Genomic DNA, 22,859 nt, shown 5'->3' with positions numbered 1-22,859 from the left:
GATTTTCAGATTAGGGCTGCTCCATCAGTGACATATAGTCACATATTCCAAACCAGGAGTAATGCCAACATCTGAAATACTTCTGCATCTCAAGAATTTCAGATATAGGATTTGCACCCTATATAACAGTTCCACCTGGCTAGAACTTCAGTCAACAATTTATTTATTTATTTATAAGAAAGAGAGAGGGCTGGAGAGATGGCTTAGCGGTTAAGCGCTTGCCTGTGAAGCCTAAGGACCCCGGTTCGAGGCTCGGTTCCCCAGGTCCCACGTTAGCCAGATGCACAAGGGGGCGCACGTGTCTGGAGTTCGTTTGCAGAGGCTGGAAGCCCTGGCGCGCCCATTCTCTCTCTCTCCCTCTATCTGTCTTTCGCTCTGTGTCTGTTGCTCTCAAATAAATAAATAAAAATGCTTTAAAAAAATGTAAAAAAAAAAAAAGAAAGAGAGAAAATGGGTGCACCACGGAGGGGTCTCCAGCTACTGCAAACAAATTCCAGATGCATGTGACACCTTACGCATCTGGCTTATATGGGTACTGAGGAATCAAGTCTGGGTCCTTGGGCTTCACAGAGCACCTTAGCTGCTAAGCCATCTATCCAGCCCAGCAAATTTTATAGATGTACAGAATGTACTCTGATTATAATCCTCTCCCATTACTTTTCTTACCCCTAGTCCTCATAGTTCTCCCCATTGAGTAACTCCTTCTCAACTACTGACCTTGGATCAGAGGAAAGTTATACTTTAAAAAAAAAAAGCTGAACTACCTTTATATAAAATTTGTGTTGATAATATTCTCCTAATTATAATAAGTCACATATCCAATTAAACTAATTAGGGCTGGGAGGATGGCTTAGCAGTTAAGGCATGTGCCTTCAGGGCCTAAGAACCCAGGTTTGATCTCCCAGGACCCATGTAAGCCAGATGCACAAGGGGGCGCATGCATCTGGAGTTCAGTGGCTAGAGGCCCTGGTGCACCCATTCTATCTGCCTCTCTCTTCTTCCCTCTCTCTGTCTCTCAAATAAATAAATAAATAAATAAACTTTTTAAACTGATTAAACACTGATTTAATCTTTAGTCCAGGGTCAGAAAACTGTGGGCCATAAATCAGACCTTTTAGGTGACTTTTTTTTTTAATTGTTGCTAGGTTTTATTTTATTTATTTGTCAGCAGAGAGAGACAGACAGACAGACAGACAGAATATGGATGGGCTAGGGCTTGTTGCCACTGCAAATAAACTCCAGATGCATGTGTCACTTTGTGTATCTGGCTTTATGAGGGTACTGGGGAATTAAACTCAGGCCACCAGACTTTACAAACAAATGCACCCTTAACCATTATTCACCTGTACACACCTCCCCACCCCCATACTTTTTTTGAGACAGGATTTTTTTTAATTAGGTGGTTTCTTTTTATTTATTTGAGAGAAAGAGAGAATTTGAATGAGCGTGCCAGGGCCTCCAGCTACTGAAAACAAACTCCAGATGCATGCACTCCCTTGTGCATCTGGCTTACATGGGTCCTGGAGAATCGAACCAGGGTCCATAGGCTTTGCAAAAGCCTTAACCACTAAGCCATCTCTCCAGCCCTTGAGACAGGATTTTGACATATAGGCCCAGTTCTTATTGAAACTGCGATCTCCCAGGTGCAGCCTCCTGAGTGCTAAGACAACAGACATGTGGCCAGCAGGACCAGCTGGCAGCCTGTATTTACACGGCCTGCAAGCTTGGCGTACACGCTCTCTCCCTCCCTCCTTTTCCTATGGTTTTTCAAGGTAGGGTCTCACTCTAGCTCAGGCTGACCTAGAACCCACTATGTAGCCCCAGGGTGGACTCAAGACCATGTTGATCCTCCTACCTCTGCCTCCCAAGTGCCAGGATTAAAGGCATGTGCCACCATGTCCAGCTTTTTTATCTTTACATTTTTAAGGAGAGAAATTTTAATTAATTTTATTTATTTGAGAGAGCAAGAGAGGGAAAGAGGCAGAGAGAGAGAGAATGAGCATGGCAGGGCCCCCAACTACTACAAAAGAAATCCAGATGCATGTGCCACCTTGTGCATCTGGTTACATGGGTCCTGGTAAATGGAACCAAGGTCCTTTGGCCTTGCAGGCAAAAGCCTTAAATGCTAAGCTACCTCTACAGGCCCTCAGAGAGATATTTTAAAAAGAACATGCCACAAAAATAAAATGTGACCCCCAAAAGGTTGACTATTTTGTCCCTTTGCCAACTTCTCTAGTTCAGACCAATTTTGACCAACAGAACATTCTGTAATGATAAAAATCTTTGTGCCAAAAGAGCTACAATCCAATACAGTAGCTACTAGTCACACATGGCAACGGAGTACTTGAGTTGTGAGAAGTCTACCTTATTCTCTGATACGCTTGCTTACTATCTAAAACATTATTACCAAAGTGAATGAATGTCCACTATACATGTGTATTAAAGTACTGTTGGGGGCAGGAGGCAGAGAAAAAAAATACCTCTTTTATTTGCTGTCCTTAGGCTTTTGGGGGACATATGACAGAGAAGTCTATTTCTACCCCAGAAATGTGTGTGAGCTAAGTTCCGAAGGATAAGTAGGAGCTCATTAAAGCAAGCATGGTGGCTCACACCTGTAATGCTAGCATGAATTTGAGGATAGTCTGGGTTACAGAGTAAGTTCCAGGTATGACTGGAATGGAGTGAGACCATGCTTCATAAGGAAAAGTGGGGGGGGGGGGGGGGGATAGGACTCCAGGCGAAGGGAACACATGTGCAAGGGTGGCTAGAAAGAACACATCTTGGTCAAGACAACTGAACAAGGCGGCACAAGTAACTGAATTCTCTCCTATGTTAAATAAACACTTGTTCTTTTTTTTTTTTTTTTTTTTTTTAATATTTCTGGTTCTACTTAAGACATAAGAAGCAGAAATTTTAAATGTTACATGGAGCAGAAGGTACATCCCAGGGGGAGGACAGCCACTGGAAGTGACTGGGGCAAAATGCTCTTCCATGATGACATTCTTTACATATTTGGTTTTCCTTATGTTCAGCCACTTTGCCCCCGTCACATTACAGGATAGAGGTGACAATGAGCATTTCACTTTTTCTCTCTCTGCACTTACCATCCAGAGTTATGTCGGAACTCAGAGTTAGTACTATTCGCTGGCATTACATGTGTTTACAGTTACTTTGGGTGTGCCAGACCAGAGACAGAGAACAGACGATAATTGTAACTGACCTTTCCCAAAGCTCCCTCTGTCAACAGTCATGAGAGATTCTATGCAGCATGTGACCAGTGGTACCACCTTCTCTTTCTCCAGAGGCCTGTCCACAAAGTGGGGAGAAAAAGGGACAAGTTTAAGCTGCTATACAATGGTTTGTTTGTAGAAGCTAATGCCCTAATCTGCCTTTTTGTTGTTGTTTTATGAGGTAGGTTCTCAGAGTAGCCCAGCTGGCATGGAACTCAGTAGTGATCCTTCTACCTCTGCCTCCTGAGTGCTGGGATTAAAAGCAGGCACTACCACACCTGGCTCTTAATCAGTATTTTATATGTGTCCTTTGAAGTTTATTTTCTTACCTAATATGGGGTAACACTACAAGGGCTGCCCAAGAATGTGAAAGGTAAGTAGCATCTTTATTTGGGGGTAGCTGGAGTATGGAGAAGAGATGGTCCAGTACTGGAAACTGTTCCTTTCTTCCCTTGGAGTCAGTGTTCCTCTGACTTAAGTAGGACCTGAAAGATGAAAAAATTAGTGAAACGAATGTTTAAAGTAGGAAAGAGGGCTGGGAGAGATGGCTTAGTGGTTAGGGAGCTTGCTGGCAAAGCCAAAGGACCCAGGTTTGAATCCCCAGTACCTATGTAAAGCTAGATGCACAAGGTGGTGCATGCATCTGGAGTCTGCAATGGCTAGAGGTCCTGGTATGTTCATTTTCCTCTCTCAAATAAGTAATTCATTCAACTGCTTGTGCCCTCAAGTCTGAAACAATGCTGGTTCCCTTCCACCGTGGAGCACTCCAGGGGAGGAGGGAGTTGGTGGTGATGGTGGATACCACCAGATGTGGGTTACTTAATGATACTCAGGGAGAGGTTCTTTCAACTCTGTGCCTCACTTCCACTTTGCTTACAGGGCAAGGAGGGTTATGAACTTTGCTGGGGGAGTTCATGAGCAGGTACAAACTATTTACCTGGACTTTCTTTCTGCTCCAAAAACCTGCTGAGCTTACTCCGGTAGGTCATTCCTCCCTGTGCCTGGAATCTCACAGCCACATCTTTGCAAAGCTGAGGTACTGCCTCTCATGATAATCAGCTTAAAGGCCTCTGCTTCAGGAGGGACTCATGAGTGTCCCCCCTCCCATTCTCTCCCTCTTGCACACCTGCCTAACTGCCTTTCCGTGTCCCTCTCCACAAGAACACCACCTCCCCCTAGGAAAAAAAAAAACAAACTCACTATTCACCGGCATCCCCAGAATATGGAATTGTACCCGGGATTATGAAAAGCTGTCAGTGACAGAATAAACTTAGTTTGGAAGAGAATTTTCTTTTACTTCCCTTTCCATGTTCCCCTCCCGCTGCAGGAAAAGTAGCCCAGGCTGACCTGGAATTCACTCTCTAGTTCCCAGCTGCCCTCAAGCTCAGCTTCCCAGGTGCTGAGTATTAACCGTGGGCACCACCATGCCTGGCACCTGAAGTGTATTTTCACAACAATTATCTCTTCCTATTTTCATAACAAAATTGTGTGAAAACTGAATCGACTATTATTAAGAATATTTATTTCTAGGGCTGGAGAGATGGCTGAGCAGTTAAGGTACTTGCCTGCAAAGCCTAACGCCCTGGGTAAAATTACACAGTACCCACGTAAAGCCAAATGCATAGAGTGGTGCTTGTTTGCGGTAGCTAGAAGCTCTGGCACACCCATTCTGTATCTCTCACCTGCAAATAAATTAAAAACAAATATTTGAGCTGGGTGTGGTGGTGCACACTTTTAATTCCACACTTTGAAGGCAGAGGTAGGAGGATCACCATGAGTTCAAGGCCACCCTGAGGCTAGAGTGAATTCCAGGTCAGCCTGGGCTAGAGCAAGACCCTACCTTGAAAAAAAAAATCATTTTTGGAAACGGGGTCTCACTATGTATCTCATGGTGGCCTCAGAATCACAATGCAGCCTAGGATGGCCTAAAACTTGAAATAGGCATGAGCGTATGTGTGTGTGTGTGAACACACATGTAGTCACCACTCCCAGCTCGAACTATTATTTAAAACATTTCACAGAAGGAATTAAGGAAGACCTGCCATATCTCTGTGGGAGCAAACAATGTTTTCTCAGAGAAAGACATATGGAAAGTATGGAAATGGGGGCACTCGCCTTAGGTTAACAGATCTTAAAAAAAAAAAAAAAAAGTTTTTTCAAGGTAGGTCTCCCTGTAGCCCTGGCTGACCTGGAATTCTCTATGTATTCTCTGGGTGGCCTCAAACTAATGGGGACTCTACTTCTGCCTCCCAAGTGCTAAGATTAAAAGGTGTGTACCACCCACACCTGGCTACAGCTAAAATTTTACCAAACAACTTTCCCAGGAAGAGTGAAGCTAAGACATTCAGGTTTGTCAACTCCTGAAAGAAAGCCAACCAAACAAAGCAGCTCTGTTACACGGCACAGGACCCAGAATTGTGGCCATCTGCAAGGAATGTGCCTGCTGGAGGCCCAAGGGCATAACTCTACAGGAGTTACTTATTACTATTCCTCAGCAACCAGAGCTCAGCCAAGTACAGAAACAAGACTCTGCTGGACAGATCTGGACAGAGAAGTTACTTTCGGTGTAGGAAGAAGATATACATAAGCGGGTAATTAAGGCAAGGTCTCCTAGAATCTCAAGCTCATCTAATGCAAAACTAGCTGCTATGTGACTATGGGGAAAGTAACCCTCACCTCAGCGAATGCAGTGAAGTTCGAAGCTGAGTACCCAGCATGGTCTCAAGGAGCACTCACTCACTCTAGTCTCAGACAACACACAAACACAGCAGTGGGTCTATCTACTCGAGCAGACAAGCACGAAAATCGAAGAACATGGGAACTGAGCTGAGTCTATAATTTCTGGAAGCATAACTACTTAAATAAATGAAACACTATAAGCTGAACCTTCTATATATTTAAATGAAACTTATTTTGGAGACAGATTCTTGTTATGTATCCCAGGATGGCCTTGAGCTTGTGATCCTCTTTCCCTTGGCCTCCCAAAAACTAACTTATAGGGATATGCCAATGTCCCTGGCAAATTAACAACTTTTAATTTCAAATATTATATATTGTACTGAATGAAATTAAGTAATTAGGCAAGTGTGTTGCTGCATACCTGTAATCCAAGTACTCAGTAGAGCAAAGAGAATTGTGAGTTTGAGGCCAGCTTGGGCTACACAGATTAAGAGAGAGAAAAAAACAAGAAAGTAATTTGTGCCTCCCCACAATTAAATTAATATTTAGTTAGTTCGTGGGGGGAGAGGGGCACAAAAAGTGAGTATGGGCACTCCAGGACTTCCTGCTACGACAATCAGTTGTTTGCACCACTTAGTGCATGTGGATTTGTGTGGGTACTAGGGGATCACAACCCAGACTGTCATCTCTCTAGCCCTTCATGTCCTTTTAGTAAATTTAGTGACACAAAGGCATAAAAGGGAACACAAAAGTAGACCCACAGAGGCCCAAGTGATATTTGATAAGAATACAAAAAGCAGTTCCGCACAGGACAGGTTTTTCAACAAATGTTGCCAAAGGACATAGACTTGATTCTAAACCTAAAATGACACAAAAATTAACTCAAAATGGGTCCCACATTAAATGTAACAGTGAATGCAAGCACCAAATGATAGACCTTTTAGAAACAACAATGGTACTCTTGGGGATTTAGGGCTAAGTAGAGTTCATAAACCACATACCAAAACTACTGCTCGTAAAAGGGAAATGTCATAAGCTGAAGCTCATAGAAATTTTGTCAAAAAATTGTTGTTAAAAGGAATACACATGAGCTACAGACTAGGCAAAACCATGTGTGAATCACCCATGCAGCATATGGCCCCATCTAGACCACATACAGCAGAATGCTTTGCCATGTAAGAGTTGTCTGATGCTTGGTTTGTGATAGTTTCTTCTGCTAAACTGGCTGTTATTTTAACAAGGTTGGTTCACTGTAATCTACACTAGATTGGAACAGGACACAAAAATATTTACATTCTAAGACAAATGATAGCATTTTTTTCTGATACCTCAATAAGTAAGTGATAAAATTTAGCAGGGGACAAATTAAGGAGTGAAGCTGGGCATGGTGGCACACGCCTTTAATCGCAGGACTCGGAGGCAGAGGTAGGAGGATCACCATGAGTTCACGGGAACCATGAGACTACAGAGTAAATTCCAGATCAGCCTGAACTAGAGTGAGACCCTATCTCAGAAAACAAACAAAAAATTAAGGAGAGGAAAAAGATAACTTTCAATGTCTGAGAACTCATTTAGTCATGAATTAAGAATTTGAATTGGGGGCTGGAGAGATGGCTCAGTGGTTAAGGAATTTGCCTGCAATACCTAACGACCCAGATTCAATTCTCCCAGTACCCACGTAAAGCTGGATGTGCAAAGTTATGCATGCATCTAGAGTTTGTATGCAGTGGCTAGAGGCCCTGGCACAACCATTGATCCTTTAAGCACTGAGCCATATGCTCAGCCCCCTTGTTTTATTTTCTTTTATTTTTTGAGGTAGGGTCTCACTTAGGCTCAGGTTGACCTGGAATTCACTCAGTAGTCGCAGGGTGGCCTTGAACTCACAGTGATCCGCCTACCTATGCCTCCCAAGTCCTGGGACTGAAGGAGTATGCCACCATGCCTGGCTTATTTTGGTATGTAAAGTAACTAACCCCTTGTTAAAGAGAAGGTAAAACCTGATAGTTGTATTTTCCCAAAATAATACTTGGCCCCTTGTTCTTTATGCAATGCCTCAGTAAGTCCTGATACCTAATTACAAGATGTGGGGAATACAGTATGTAACTTCATTGTGAAATGATTGCCAGTGGGGCATTTCAACACCATCCATACATCTTGTTTCTTCCTTCCTCTAGATCTACCTACATGAGCTTTACTCCTTTCCTTAGTTCAATAAAACTTTAGGAGCCATCTAAGTGAATCGATCTCAGCACTCAGGAAGTAGAGGCGGAAGGATCAGGAGTTCCAGGTCATCCTCAATTCCTAGGAAGTTTGAGGCCAGCAGGGGCTATATGAGATGCCATTTCAAACCTCCTCCTTTTGCAACCCATCCCAATGAAAATCCCAAGATCTTATAAACTGAGACTTATTTTACATCAAGTTTATAAGATTTCCAATTTATGGTCAAGTGGAATTAGTTAATATCTAGTGATTATCCTTCTATGTAATAAGGCAATTACAGTTTTCGTAGCATTAAGGCAACTATCAACTCATTCACTTGGGTCTCAGGACATTTTTTTATGTAGTAATGACTGGAGAAAAGCTGTGCAGACATCAGCTAAGAAAATCACATGCAAATATGGTTATATAAAGTTCAAGGTTATAAAAGAGGAAAAAAATCAAGAGAAATAGTAAAGTTGGAGTTGAAAGGGTATTCAAGTATGTGCAAAGAATTACTAAATAGCACACAGCTCTCACTGTCAAATTTCAGGTTTCATGACACAAGTTTCAATTCTATTTTTCTTTTGGACATTTGTTGTAATTACTATTATTTTGTGTGAGCCTGAATCTCCTTTCTGTAGTTGAGCAAATATCTTAAAAATCTGTTTATGGGGGGCTGGAGAGATGGCTCGGCAGTTTAAGGCATTCATTTGCTTGCAAAGCCTGACAGCCTGGGTTCGATTCTCCATTGCCCACATAAAGCCAGATGCACAAAGTGACACATACATCTGGAGTTTGTTTGCAATGGAGGAGGCCCTGGCATGCCCATTTTCTCTCTCGCTGTCTGCCTCTTTCTCCCACCCTCTTTCTCTCTCAAAATAAATCAAGAAAATATTTAAGAAAAAAAACCTGTCATTAGTAGAGCTGGGTACATGGCTCAGCAGTTAAAGGTACTTGCTTACAAAGTCTGCCGGTCCAGGTTCAATTTTACAGTACCCACGTGAAGCCAGACACACAAAGGGGTACAAACATCTGGAGTTCATTTGCAGTGACCAGAGTTTCTGGCACACCCATTGCCTCTTTCTCTTCTCTCAATAAATAGGTAAATAAATACTTTCTTTAAATTTGTACAAGGATCCTTGAAGTAAAGGAAAAGTTCTGTATCTTCAGATCTTAAGATCATGGTTGCAGAGCTACACGTCTGATAAAACTGCACTGAACCACATAACCATATGTGAATGACACTCATGAAACTGAAGAACATAAAACTGAAGAAACCTAAGAAAGCTTAGTGGGTTGTACTAATGTCCATCTTCTTGTTGTAATTATATATGAATCTTAAGCTATCATAAAATAACAGGTTAAGGCTGGGTGAATCCCAGCATTTGGGAGGCAAAAGGATCACTGTGAGTTTGAGGCTACCCTGAGACTACATAATGAATTCCAGGTCAGCCTGGGCTTGAGTGAAACCCTACCTTGAAAAAACAAAACAAAAACAAATCAAAAAAAAAAAAAAAAAAAAAAAGCTTAAAGATAATCATCTTTAAACTGGGTGTAGTAGTACACATGTTTAATCCTACCATTTGGGAGGCAGAGGCCTCCAAAGAAAAAGAGTTGGAGGCTAGCCTGAATCCCAGCTCAGTCTGGGCTAAAGACCCTACCTTGACAAACCAAATCATCTTTATTTATGTATTTATTTATTAAAGTTTTTCAAGATAGTGTTTCACTCTAGCCCAGGCTGACCTGTAATTCAGTATGTAGTCTCAAAGTGGCCTTGAACTCACAGTGATCCTCCTACCTCTGCCTGCTGAGCACTGGGATTAAAGGCATGTACCACCAAGGCCTGGCTTCATCCTTCTTTTCTTACTCATCTTCTCGTATAAACAAACAGATTTGTGCATCCTTCCATATTTTCCTGTTATACATACCTTTTAAATTTATTTTTATTTATTTGAGAGCAACAGAGAGAAAAAGAGGCAGAGAGAGAGATAGAGAGGGAGAGGGGGAAGGGAGATTGAGAGAGAAAGAGAGAGAGAGAGAGAGAGAGAGAAAGGGAAAAAGAATGGGCGTGCCAGGACCTCCAGCCACTGCAAATGAACTCCAGACACGTGTGACCCCTTGTGCATCTGGCTAACGTGGGTCCTGGGGAATCGAGCCTCGAACTGGGGTCCTTAGGCTTTACAGGCAAGCGCTTAACTGCTAAGCCATCTCTCCAGCCCAACCCCTTTTATTTAACTTTGCAAAATGCAGTCATGATACACATACAATGCAGATAGTTTTCTACCTTGAGTCTTTCACCTCACACTTTATCTTGGACATCTTCCTAGTTAATGTGTACAAATCTTCACTTCCTATAGCATCCTGAAGCATTCATTTAACATGGATAATCTTACCATCATTATAGGAAGCACAGCTGGCACTTACCCCACTGTGTGTTGTGAGAAATCCAGGGGATACTTTTCAGTCACCATGGAGCCAGCAGTAGGAGGAGCTGCTTTGTTCAGAATAAGCTTGGCCAAGATGGCAAGGGCTTCATCTCTGACCACAGAGTCACCAAGTGAGAAGCAATTATCAATGTATACTAGGAAGCTTGGGAGAAACAGCTGAAGACAGAGGAAATTGCATTAAGTAATACCGACACGAGGACACCTTTACTAGACTGCGACACTTCAATAAAAGATCACAAGCAAGGCTGAAGAATCATGATAGCAATAAGGTCTCTGCAGAATCATGAAAGCTAAGACAATATAGAAGCACTTAAAACCCCCGAGGGACAAGGTGTGTGTGACATACCTGCTATATGTGGACCTAATCGAGTGAGGACAAACCAGAACCTGTGTGATGGACTTCCAAGCCTCCAGAATTGTGAGAAAATATTATCTATTTTTTATGCAAAAGACAAAATCCTGAAGAAAATGACCGAGCATCTAGGATTCTATACCTAGCCTCCTATAAATATAAGACAAAGAGGGGCAAGAATACTGTCAGGTGTGCTAAGTCTTATATTACCTCTATTTACCCTTCTCAGGAACCTATGGAAAACATATTATACTAAAATAAGAGTAAACTATAATATGAGGAAAGGAACTGAGGAAACCCAAGGAAGCAAAAGGCCATCCTTGTAGATCAGCTATTCTGTGGGCTGAGAAAGTATGCCACTCAGACAAGACTTCCAGGAGTAGTATTTCCAAGAAAGCAGAAGAAAAAAGAAATGAGCTGCTCAAGTATCTGACAGTTTACCATGTGAGTGAGATTTTATAATGCTGTTGGAAGACAGAGTCATTGACAAGTAATTCAAAGAAAACCACCACCAGTGTTTATAGAATAAGACATTTGCTAATTCCAGGAAAACATGAGAAGGCATACAGGAAAAACAACAGGTAACCCTAAATACTCCCTGCTTATAAAAACTAACTGGTGAATAGATTCAACACAAATCTGTGATACAACTCTACTTGGAAGAGGAACAGTAGAAACGATCTAAAATTAATGACCATGGGAGGACTTTAGATGAGGACTAAAACTTCCATCAGGAAAAGCAATCCATTCAGGTGAGCAAAAAATATAGACACCAGTGAATACAAAGCTAGAAATCATCAGTTGTTGTTGCTGCTGTTGACAATGTGGGAGTGATTTGACTGGTATAAACAAGATAGTTTCACACTCATGCTAAGATTTTTGTTTTTAGTTTTCTTCTTTTGTGGCATGGTTTCTGCTATGTAGCCAAGGATGACTGAATTCCTGATTCTCCTGCCTCCACCTCCCGGGTGTTGCGATTACAGGTGTATGCCAGCATACCAGGTCTATGTGGCACGACACACAAAACCCAGGGCTTTACGTATGGTAGGTAAGCACTCCACCAACTTAGCTACACCCTCAGTGCACACACGCACACTTGTGTGTGTGTTTTCTTGTTCAAGGTAAGGTCTTACTCTAGTCCAGACTGGCCTTGAACTCACAGCTGTCCTCTTACCTCAGCTTCACCTCCCAAGAGCTGGGATTAAAGGTATGTGCCACCATGCCCAGCTTTGTGTGTGGCTTTGTGACAGGAAATTGTGCAGGCCCAGCTGGCCTCAATTCCTGATCCTCCTGCCTCCATCACTCAATTGCAGGACTTACAGTCCAGCTTGGCTATTGTTAAATGCCTCAACATGATGAATTTCACCTCTAATCTAAACCTGAATATAATTCCTTTAAAAGAAACGATATTGTGTAGGTAGTGCCAAAGGGGAAAGTGGGAGGAGGGAGGGAATTACCATGGGTTATTTACAATTATGGAAGTTGTCAATAAAAAATAAGTGAATAAAAGAAACAGTATTCACTAAAACAACAATCATTAATTTCATTCCTCTTAAAAATCAAGCAACAGGGGCTGGAGAGATGGCTTAGAGGTTAAGATGCTTGCCTGCGAAGCCTAAGGACCCAGGTTCAATTCCTCAGTACCCACATAAGCAAGATTCACAAAGTGGCACATACATCTATAGTTCATCTGCAGTGGCTGGAGGCCCAGGTGTACCATTCTTTCTCTTTACCTACCTCTTTCTTACTCTCTCTCTAACAAACATAAAAATATTTTTAAAAAATAAAGCAGTGGGGCTGGAGAGATGGCTTAGCGGTTAAGTGCTCGCCTGTGAAGCCTATGGACCCCGGTTCAAGGCTCGATTCCCCAGGTCCCACATTAGCCAGATGCACAAGGGGGCGCACGCGTCTGGAGTTCGTTTGCAGAGGCTGGAAGCCCTGGCGCACCCATTCTCTCTCTCCCTCTATCTGTCTTTCTCTCTGTGTCTGTTGCTCTCAAATAAATAAATAAAAAATGAACAAAAAGTATAAAAATAAAGAAAGAAAGAAAGAAAGAAAGCAGTGGGGGTGGGGAGGGAGGGAATTACCATGGGATATATTTTATAATCATGGAAAATGTTAATAAAAATTTTTAACTAAAAAAAAAATAGGAAAAAAAATAAATAAAAATAAAAGACAAAAGAAATGACTCTAAAAAAAATTAAAAAATAAAGCAACAGTCACAGGACAGAATAACACAACAGATAAAAAATAACAGGGGCTGGAGAGCTGGCTTAGCAGTTAAGGTGCTTGCCTGTGAAGCCTAAGGATCCAGGTTCAATTCTTCAGGACCCACGTAGGCCAGATGGACAAGGTGGCACATGCATCTGGATTTCATTTGCAGAGGCTAGAGACCCTGGCACACCCATTCTCTCTATCTGTCTCTTTCTCTCTCTCTCTCTCTCTCTGTCTTCAATTAGCAAATAAATAAAATACTTTTTAAGAAAAATACCCCAAAGTTAGCTTTGGCTCATGCCTTTAGTCCCAGCACTCAGAAGGCAGAGGTAGGTGGATCGCCATGAGTTTGAGGCCAGCGTGAGACTAGAGTGTGCTCCCAGGCAGCCTGGGCTAGAGCAAGACCCTACCTCCAAAAACCCACACCAACACAAAGAAACAACAAAAGACCCAAAGTTAACCTCCTACTTACCTGCTCGAACTGTTTCATCGCAAACATGACCTCAGAAAAATAAAAAATTAGATGTCTCTCAAATCTGCTCTCAAAAATCTGTAACACATAGATTAAAAAGTGTTAGAAGTATAGAGAGAGAGTAGTTTCCAAATTCTCCCTCTCATAAATGCAGCCACAGTAAGGGAACAGTGGGCATGATTCAATCAGTATGTTTTGCCCAAAGGTTCACCCTGCTCCCATTGTTAGATGCAAAGCACATGGTGTCTCCACAATTACAGGGGCCTAAGAGTTGCTTGACTCTTTCCCAGCTACAGAGAATTGCAGAAGGGAAAGGAGTATGTTCTTATATGAACTCATCTCAATCTCTTCTCAGTTCCTCTTCCAAATTCACTAGAATGTAAATGGCATTAAGTCTTGCTCTTGCCTAGAATTCTCCCAAGCCTTCAACTTGCATAAGTGTAACTTCCCAGAGCCAAGACAGCCTTACTACCATTACACCACACAGAGGTGCAACATGCCCAGATGGTTCATGTATGAACACACAGGTTTCAGCTCCTCCATCTTCCAGTGTTTTTAACCCGTTCTGCAAGTGGCAGACTACTAAGGATCCTTCAAAGACTAGCCCAATACACGTTCTTTGAAAGGCTTCTTCCTTTTCTCACCCCAAGACAAATCAGTATGTATCTTTCTAGATTAGCTCTCAGTATTGTGACTACCCTCTCCCAGAAAATGATCAAAATCATAGTCACTGCAGAGTTTGCCTTGGGATACTTTGCTCACACCCACCACAGTGAGCTGAATCCTTTCACAAATATCTGCTGTGTGATTCAACTTTGACCACATTCTGTTTTTGCTCATCTCCACTCCAGCATGCAGCTCACATCTCCCTAACAGGATTATAATTCCTGAGGCAGAGCCTTTGTCAGGCTTCATTTGTACTTCCCAGCAGGCTTACTCAGAGCTGAATATATTACTTAAGTACACAACTAGTATTTGTTAAAATAAATTACTTTTTCTATGGTCTCATGGATGAGGGTCTCTGGCAAGGAAACATTTTCACCAAGGATCAAAGCAGAAATTACATCCAAGAGGGTTTTTCGGCAAGATGTGGAGAGATTAGTTGTTTGCAATGCTTGAGACAGTACCTGTAAATTAAAAAATAATAATAATAATTTTAAAAAGCTTATTTTGCAATCTGCTCGTCCCCTCCCATGGATGGAATCCAGTGCTTTGCACATGATAGGCAAGTGCTCTACGCAGAGCTACACTGGAGGCCCCAGCAATCCACTTTTTTTTAAGTTCTACAGACTTCATATTACTTTCTTATATATTTATTTTTAAAGTATTTTATTCACTTACTTGAGAGAGAGAGGAGCAGATATAGAATGCACATGCCAGGGCCTCCAATCACTGCAAATGTACTCCAGACGCATGTGCCACCTTGTACATTTGGCTTATGTGGGTCCTGGTGAACCAAACCTGGGTCCTTATGCTTCACACGCAAGCACCCTAACTGCTGAGCCACCTCTCCAGCCCCTATATTTATTTTTTTACATGCCACATGTGTGTGTATGTGCATATGCGTATGCATGTGGAGACCATGAGCTCTCTTTATCTTATTTATTGAGGCAAAGCCTCTTGCTTGATCTTAAGAGGTTACCAACTCAAGTCAGCTCACTAGTCTAGCCAGCTGGCTTTACCCAGGGTACTTGCAGGATTTGAGGCTGGGCTGCCACACCCACTTGGCATTTACATAGACGCTAGGGATGTGAATGCAGGTTCTCATGCTATGGAAAACGCTTTCCCAACTGAGCCATCTCACCAGCCCCAGCAATCCACTTTCAACAAACAGACTTGAGCATACTTCAAGCATATTAGAAACTTACTTTACAAACATCAGCAGGTTTGGTGATCTTTGATCCATTTCCATGTTTCACAAGTATCAGGTATGTTTCTAACAGTCGCTTAATTTGTTCAGAAGTTTCACAACAGTTTGTTTTTGTCACACTGTTATGTAGCTCCAAGAGTGATTCCTTCAAAAAACAAAGAATATTAGATAACTATAAAATATCAAACTTAGTATCTGCTTATTCAGTAATGGAAAATGGTTTAGCATCTCAGTTGTTGCTTTGGAAGGAACAGATACATTCATGAGGAATCACAGCACACTGACAGCTAGTATTTACTGAACGCTCTGAGATGAGCGTTTCACAAGCGTTTACTCAATCAACATCCCTACAGCCTTATGTGTCCGATGAACAGACAAATAGGCTCTAAGGAACTTTCCCAAGTTGCAGCAGCATTAAGTGCTGGAGCCAAGATGCAAGCAGTCAGTCTGGTCCTCAGTCATTAAGCTGCTCTGCATCTCAGGGGAAGAGAGGAGGAAAACAAACCAGAGGTAGCAGCGTAAGTAAAATGATGGCTAAGCGCAATCTCTGCTAAACTCAGAACACCCGTAAGCTTGTAGACATACTTCAAAATCAGAACTCACTTGCAAACAGTCAAAAAAAATACCAAAATGTTCCTTGTAGATGTAGACTACACTGGATCTGGCCATGTTTTTGAGTGTTTCTCCAACTAAAATCCATGGTAACTGCGTTTCTGTTTCAGTAACTGGTCCCAGCTTCTGCAAAATTAGCTTCACAGCCTATGAGAATGCGAGAGCAATTAAAGGCAACACCATGCAAAGCCTGATCTCTAAACAGTATTCACTTTGACTCTATTAGCTACTTTAAAAATCTGGGCTGGGCCTGACGTGGTGGCACACGCCTTTAATCCCAGCACTTGGGAGGCAGAGGTACGTGGATCACAGTGAGTTCGAGGCCACCCTGAGACTACATAGTGAGTTCCAGGTCAGCCTCGACTACACTGAGACACTATCTGGAAAAACCAAAACCAAAACAAACAAACAACAAAAAAAACACAAAGAGCAAACAAACAAACAAACAAACAAAAAACACACAGGAATAATCAAGGATGCAGCAGTTTTGAATGTTATCTATGTTATACAAAAGGAATTTCTAAATTTGATTGATTGTTCCCTTGACATGGTCTCACTTTGCAGCCCAAGTTGGTCATGAACTCATGATGTTCCTGCCTCAGCCTCCTGAGCGCTGAGCTTATAGGTATTAACTTTCCCAGGCTTACAGATAGAAAATTTTGTCATTCAACTGCCTCTTTCTATCTACCCCTGTCCATTAGTCAATTTATATGACAGCCAAAGAGCTGTGTCACTAAAAATAGTCCAAGCACTAAGTGCACTAACCAAGACTGCCATGATCCTCCCAACACCCTGCTTTATTCTTCCTATCTATACCGTTGCCTGGTTCTTTTTAAATATTTTTATTACTCATTTGCAAGCAGAGATTACAGAGATCGAGAGAGAAATGTGCGCACTAGGACCTCCTGCCAATGCAACTGAACTCCACATGCATGCACCACTGTGTGCATCTGGATTTATATGTGTACTGGGGAACCAAACCAAGGCTGTCAGGCCTTATTTGAAGCAAGCCCCCTTAACTATTGAGCCACCTCTCCAGCCCCATAATTCTCTTGTTTAACCCCTCCACACAGACTCCAAGCATTCCTCCCCACCTTTTACCTGGCCTGTACAGGAATGAAACATATTTCGAACTCCTTTGCACATTTCAAAAAGCAACTGTCCAACCCCTTCCACTTTTTCCGGATGTTCATTAAGATCAAGGAACATTAAATTGAAAAGTGCATTTTTATCAGAAACCTATAATAAAAATGGAAAATTATATTTACAATGTAAGTGTACCTAAGAAATTTTACTTTTGTATATTCTTGTTTAAATATATTCTGGGAAAATTCTGAAAAATAGGCATCTGTAATCATGTTCTCTCCCTTGTAAAGTCACAAGTGATAAATTGTCACAAGTGATAAATTCATTGGCATGACAGGAAGGTATGTATACACTATGAAAAAATGACATAAGTCATAATTTTACTTTTGAAATACACCACATATTTATATTTTATAAAAGACACTTAATAGCAACTTTTTGTCTCATTACAATGTACAAAGGAATTTTAGACAAACACAAATGACACTACAGTTTCCAGGAAACTATTACAAAAATTCCTATTTACCTCATTGCTTATGTAGTTAGTGACTTAAAGGGCACTTTGTTATTGTTTTGTTTTGTTTTGTTTTGAGGTAGGGTTGCGCTCTAACTCAGGCTGTAGCTCAGAATGCGCTGGAATTCACTGTGAGTCTCAGGGTCGCCTCGAGCTCTTGGTGATCCTCCTACCTCTGCCTCCTGAGTGCTGGGATCAAAGGTGTGTGCCACCATGGCCGGCTCATAGGGCACTTTTTTTTTTAAAATTTTTTTTGTTGTTATTTATTTATTATTTATTTATTTATTTGAGAGCGACAGACAGAGAAAGAGGCAGAGGGAGAGAGAGAGAATGGGCACGTCAGGGCCTCCAGGCACTGCAAACGAACTGCAGACGCGTGCGTCCCCTTGTGCATCTGGCTAATGTGGGACCTGGGGAACCGAGCCTCGAACCGGGGTCCTTAGGCTTCACAGGCAAGCGCTTAACCGCTAAGCCATCTCTCCAGCCCTCATAGGGCACTTTTGATACACATACATGGACAGCTATGAAAAACAAGTAACAAGCCATGGTGGTATGCCCTATGAGCCGGCCATGGTGGCACACACCTTTGATCCCAGCACTCAGGAGACAGAGGTAGGAGGATCGCTGTGAGTTCAAGGCCACCCTGAGACTCCATAGTGAATTCCAGGTCAGCCTGGGCTAGAGACTCTATCTTGAAAAACAAAAAAACAAACAAACAAAAACAAGTAACAAGCTGGGCATGGTGACACATGTCTTTAACCCAGCACTCAGGAGGCAGCGGTAGGAAGACTGCCGTGAGTTGGAGGCCACCCAGAGACTCCACAGTGAATTCTAGGTCAGCCTGGGTTAGAGCGAGACCCTACCTCAAAAAAAAAACAAAACAAAAAAAAAAAACAAAAATTTTTTTAAAAAGCCCACAAACAATAGTAAGAATGGTCTAAATTGTATGTCACCAACTAGTGAGAAAAGACCAAAGTTTACAGTGAGATGAACTCAAATAGTAAGAAACTTCTGCTTATATGGTGAAAAAAATTATTTTCTGTAACTACATTTAAGAGGTACATCTGGGACATGAGGACAATCTGGCTGTGACATCTGTCACCCCATTGATCTCCAGGGTTGATCTAACTGACTAGGGGGTGTCCCCTTCCTCCCCACCACTCATGTTCCTCCCAAAGCTACACGCTCAAACAAAACAGCCTTTGCCAAATAGAGGAGACCTGGTCTCTGGTCAAGGGTAAACAAGTAGCCATGCTCCCTTCCCCTGCTAGAACCTACAAACAAGCTCTCACGAAATGTTTATGTTCTACTCATTAGATTCTTGACAATCTACTATCAATGAACATATAAAATATCAAACTAACCTTTCTCATCAAAAACGTAAAGCTTTCAGCAGCAAAATTTCTTATATGTAGTTTTTTATGAGCCAAAAGGGTACTGTACATCCTATAATGAGAAAAATAAGGTAGTTTAGTTAGCAATATGACTTATTAAAATATTGATTTATTTTCAGGAGGAAATCTCCACAACATAGGAGTGGGGAAAAGACTTCCTGAACAAAACCCCAGTAGCCCAGGAACGTAAATATTCACTCAAGGGGATCTCATGAAGCTGAAAAGCGTTTACCTAGACAAACATATCATAATCATAGCCAAAAGATTACTCACAAAATGGGGGAAAAAATTGCCAGCCATGCCATGGGCAGAAGTGTAATATCTAGAAACTACAAAGAACTCAAAAAACTAAACAATAAAAAGAAAAAATCAAGTAACCAGGCTGGAGAAGATGGCTTAGTGGTTAAAGTGCATGCCTGTGAAGCCTAAGGCCCCAGGTTCAATTCTCCAGGTCCCACGTAAGCCAGAAGCACATGGTGGCACATATGCCTGTAGTTTGTTTGCAGTGGCTAGAGGCCCTGGTGCAATCATTCTCTCTGTCTCAAATAAAAATAAATAAAAAATGAAAATAAAAAACCATTTCTGTTGCTAGGTCAAGATGACCAAAAAGATTATTCTAAATCAATACATATTTCAGATAACTCATGCCCAATCCTTCACTCAAGACAGGAAAGTTAAGGGGGAAGGGGGAACACATTCATTGTACAAGTCACAGCTGAAGCAATGAAGTTATGTAAGGAATGGCAACTGTGACTTCCCACAAGAAGCTCAACCTCAAAAGTCAGTCACAGTGGTCCACACTGGATTTTTCCAATATAAAGAACATTTATGAATCAACTCTGTATGGAGAAATAATGAGGCATTACACTGGAATGGTTTGAAGTCAAGCTGAGACCAAGGAAAAGAGAAAGGCAAATTAGACATGTCAGAGAGAAGGGTCACCTGTATATACTGGACATGTCCTTTACCATCAGTCTCCACAGGTACTTGTAAAGATACGACAGCGAGGTGAAGGCCCATTCCAACAGCTCTGTATCCTGAGTCTCCAGGATGGAGGTAATAGTCACAAAAAAATCTTGAAAATGTGGATAAAAATCCGTCTGCAGATCTCGTGCCAACTGGACAACTAAACTAGATTAAAAGCAGAAGCAATCGATTATAAGGATTTTAAAAAAAGAAGGTTTTTTTGTAACAGATGGCTTATGATAACCAGATTAATTAAACTTAAACTTCTAAGTCAAGTTGTTTTGGGCCCTTTAGCTTTTTTTTTTTTTTTTTTTTTGAGACAGACCCTCACTATGGCGCTCAGGCTGGCCAAGATTACCTGATCATCTTGCTACAATCTTCTGAGTGCTGGGATTAGAAGGTATGCCATTGTGCTCAGCTTAAATGTTAAGACATAAATTCTCTGAATCTTTCCAGGTCAACCTGGGCTACAGAGTGAGGTCCTACCTTGAAAAACCATAAAAGCAAATAAATTCTTTGAATCTTAGTAGACTGAGCAAAGAAATAAAATCAGAATTCATATTTTCTATGGGTCTCATATGGCTAACTCTGGCCTTGAACTCACTATGTAACTTGGCCTTCTAATCCTTCTTCCTTCACTGCCTGAGCTGGGATTACAACATGTGCCACCACATCTGGTTTATGATCTGCTGCAGATGGAACCCAGAGCTTTGTGCGTGCTAGGCAAACACTCTACTGACTGGGCGACATCCCCTGCCAAAATTCATTTGCAAAAGTTGTAGTCACCTGTTCCTATAATATCAAAGAAACATGGGCCTCTCTCAGGAGTATATAGTAAATGCAAATTATACACCTTTTCCTGATAGTCTGTCAGGAATGTCCAAACCATAGGCCATAGCACAGAACATCTTATGTCATGGTGTCACACCAAATAAACATGTATGCTATGTACTAATGTGTGACCTAAGAATTTTTCATCCAGAGTTGAAAAATCAAGAGAAGCCAAAAGGTTAGATACACCCTATGGGATTTAAACTAACAGGAAAGGCAAATTCCTTTTGTTCCTAAATTATAAACACCTGTCTAATGCATAGAGATTGATTAAGTATGGCCTTTCTTATAAACTCCATCTGGCACTCTCTCTCTCAAGATGCTACTTACTCCAAAAGGGGTTGGTAGGCAAAACTGTTCCTAATTTGTAGATGAGTCTTCAAACTCTGAACTATTTCATTTTGATGATAGACCAATTGATTGAAAGACTGGCATTTGTCAATGACTTCTTTGTAAAATTTCCCTAGGTTCAAAAAAGAAAAGATTATGTTCAGTTTTGCCATCAGGCCACTATTTAGTTGTCTGGAATATATAAAGTGGAAATGATGGGAGAATTAAATGTAAACAAAATAAACATTACCAAAGTGTTCTGTAAGGTTCAGTTCTCTCCATTTCAGCAGAGCCTCAAAGAAGTAAGTTTCAACTTCCTGTCAATACAAAAGCAATTTGTCAGACTCTTTTAGGACTACTATGACCAAGTTTAGGAATAATGAGAAATTACTATCTTTTGTTTGTTTTTTTGAGGTAGAGTCTCACTCTAGCTCAGGCTGACCTGGATTTCACTATGGAGTCTCAGGGTGGCCTCGAACTCACAGCGTTCCTCCTATTTCTGCCTCCCAAGTGCTGGGATTAAAGGCTTGCCACACCACGCCTGGCTTGAAAAATTACTATCTGAAGAGAATGACTTCGAGTTTAAAAGATCTTTGGGGCCGGAGAGATGGCTTAGTGGTTAAGGCATTTGTCTGTGAAGCCAAAGAAACCAGGTTTGATTCCCCAGGACCCATGTAAGCCAGACACACAAGGTGGCACAGGTGTCTGGAGTTCATTTACAGTTCTGAAGGCAGCACACCCATTCTTTCTCAAATAAATAAAATAGAGTTTTTAAAAAAGATCCTTTCATCTTCTTGAAAAGGAGTACTAACAGACTGAAGCCACTGGGACAGTGTGTGATGACTCATACACAACACACATTAGCTGAGGGCTGTAGTAAATAACTAAAAACCCACATAACAGTTACAGTAAGTACAGAACAGTCTATGCTTTTTCTACCTTCAGGCACAGAAAAAAAATGTATTGACAGTTTTTCACGCTGCTCTTATAAATGAGTATTTCCAGTCTTACTGGGAAGCAATCTGATGTATCTATGCTGCAGTTAGCTTCGTGTTGGTGGCAGAAAGCACCTGACCAAAAGCAGCTTGTGGAGGAAAGGGTTTATTTTGGCTTACAGGGTGAGGGGAAGCTCCATGATGGCAGGGGAAACCACGGCATGGCCAACGTTGGACATCACCTCCTGGTCAATATCATGTGGACCATGGCAGTAGGAGAGTGTGCCAAACACTGGCAAAGGGAAGCTGGCCATTAACACCCATAAGCCCGGACTCCCCCAAACCACACTTCCTCTGGAGACTCCAATTCCAAAACTGCCATCAGCTGAGGATTGAGCATTCAGAACACACAGGTTTATGGAAGTCACCTGAATCAAACCATCACATTCCACCCCTGGCCCCCATAAACTGATAACCTTCCATGGTGTAAAATGCAATGCATTCAGTCCAACTTTAAGTCACCCCAAATGTCAGGTATGGTGGTGCATGCCTTTAATCCCAGCACTCAGGAGGCAGAGGCAGAAGGATCACTACTGAGTTCCAGGCCAGCTGAGCTACTCTGAGAACCTACCTCATAAAACAACAACAAAAAGGTGGATTAGTTTGATTAGCTTCTACAATCACCTTGAGTTTGAGGACACCCTGAGACTACATAGTAATTCTAGGTC

The 22,859-nt window shown here is 41.7% G+C and overlaps 1 protein-coding gene across 1 annotated transcript in view; it reads right to left on the bottom strand.

Moving 5' to 3' along the window:
• Positions 1–22,859, bottom strand: part of Utp20 (UTP20 small subunit processome component) — a 101,123-nt gene that overhangs the window by 74,407 nt on the left and 3,857 nt on the right. Inside the window, exons 3-14 of the mRNA XM_045151870.1 lie at positions 21,447–21,513; positions 21,197–21,329; positions 20,012–20,200; positions 19,040–19,121; positions 17,177–17,314; positions 16,067–16,222; positions 15,462–15,608; positions 14,586–14,720; positions 13,594–13,671; positions 10,533–10,711; positions 3,560–3,715; positions 3,221–3,306 (exon numbers count right to left, since the gene is read on the bottom strand). Coding sequence (XP_045007805.1) covers positions 3,221–3,306; positions 3,560–3,715; positions 10,533–10,711; positions 13,594–13,671; positions 14,586–14,720; positions 15,462–15,608; positions 16,067–16,222; positions 17,177–17,314; positions 19,040–19,121; positions 20,012–20,200; positions 21,197–21,329; positions 21,447–21,513 — 1,546 coding nt within the window. The remainder of the gene's footprint in view (positions 1–3,220; positions 3,307–3,559; positions 3,716–10,532; positions 10,712–13,593; positions 13,672–14,585; positions 14,721–15,461; positions 15,609–16,066; positions 16,223–17,176; positions 17,315–19,039; positions 19,122–20,011; positions 20,201–21,196; positions 21,330–21,446; positions 21,514–22,859) is intronic.

This window comes from Jaculus jaculus, chromosome 6 (genome assembly GCF_020740685.1).
Source record: "Jaculus jaculus isolate mJacJac1 chromosome 6, mJacJac1.mat.Y.cur, whole genome shotgun sequence".
Lineage (NCBI taxonomy): Eukaryota > Metazoa > Chordata > Mammalia > Rodentia > Dipodidae > Jaculus > Jaculus jaculus.
This window is presented reverse-complemented; position numbering and strand designations above follow the sequence as displayed.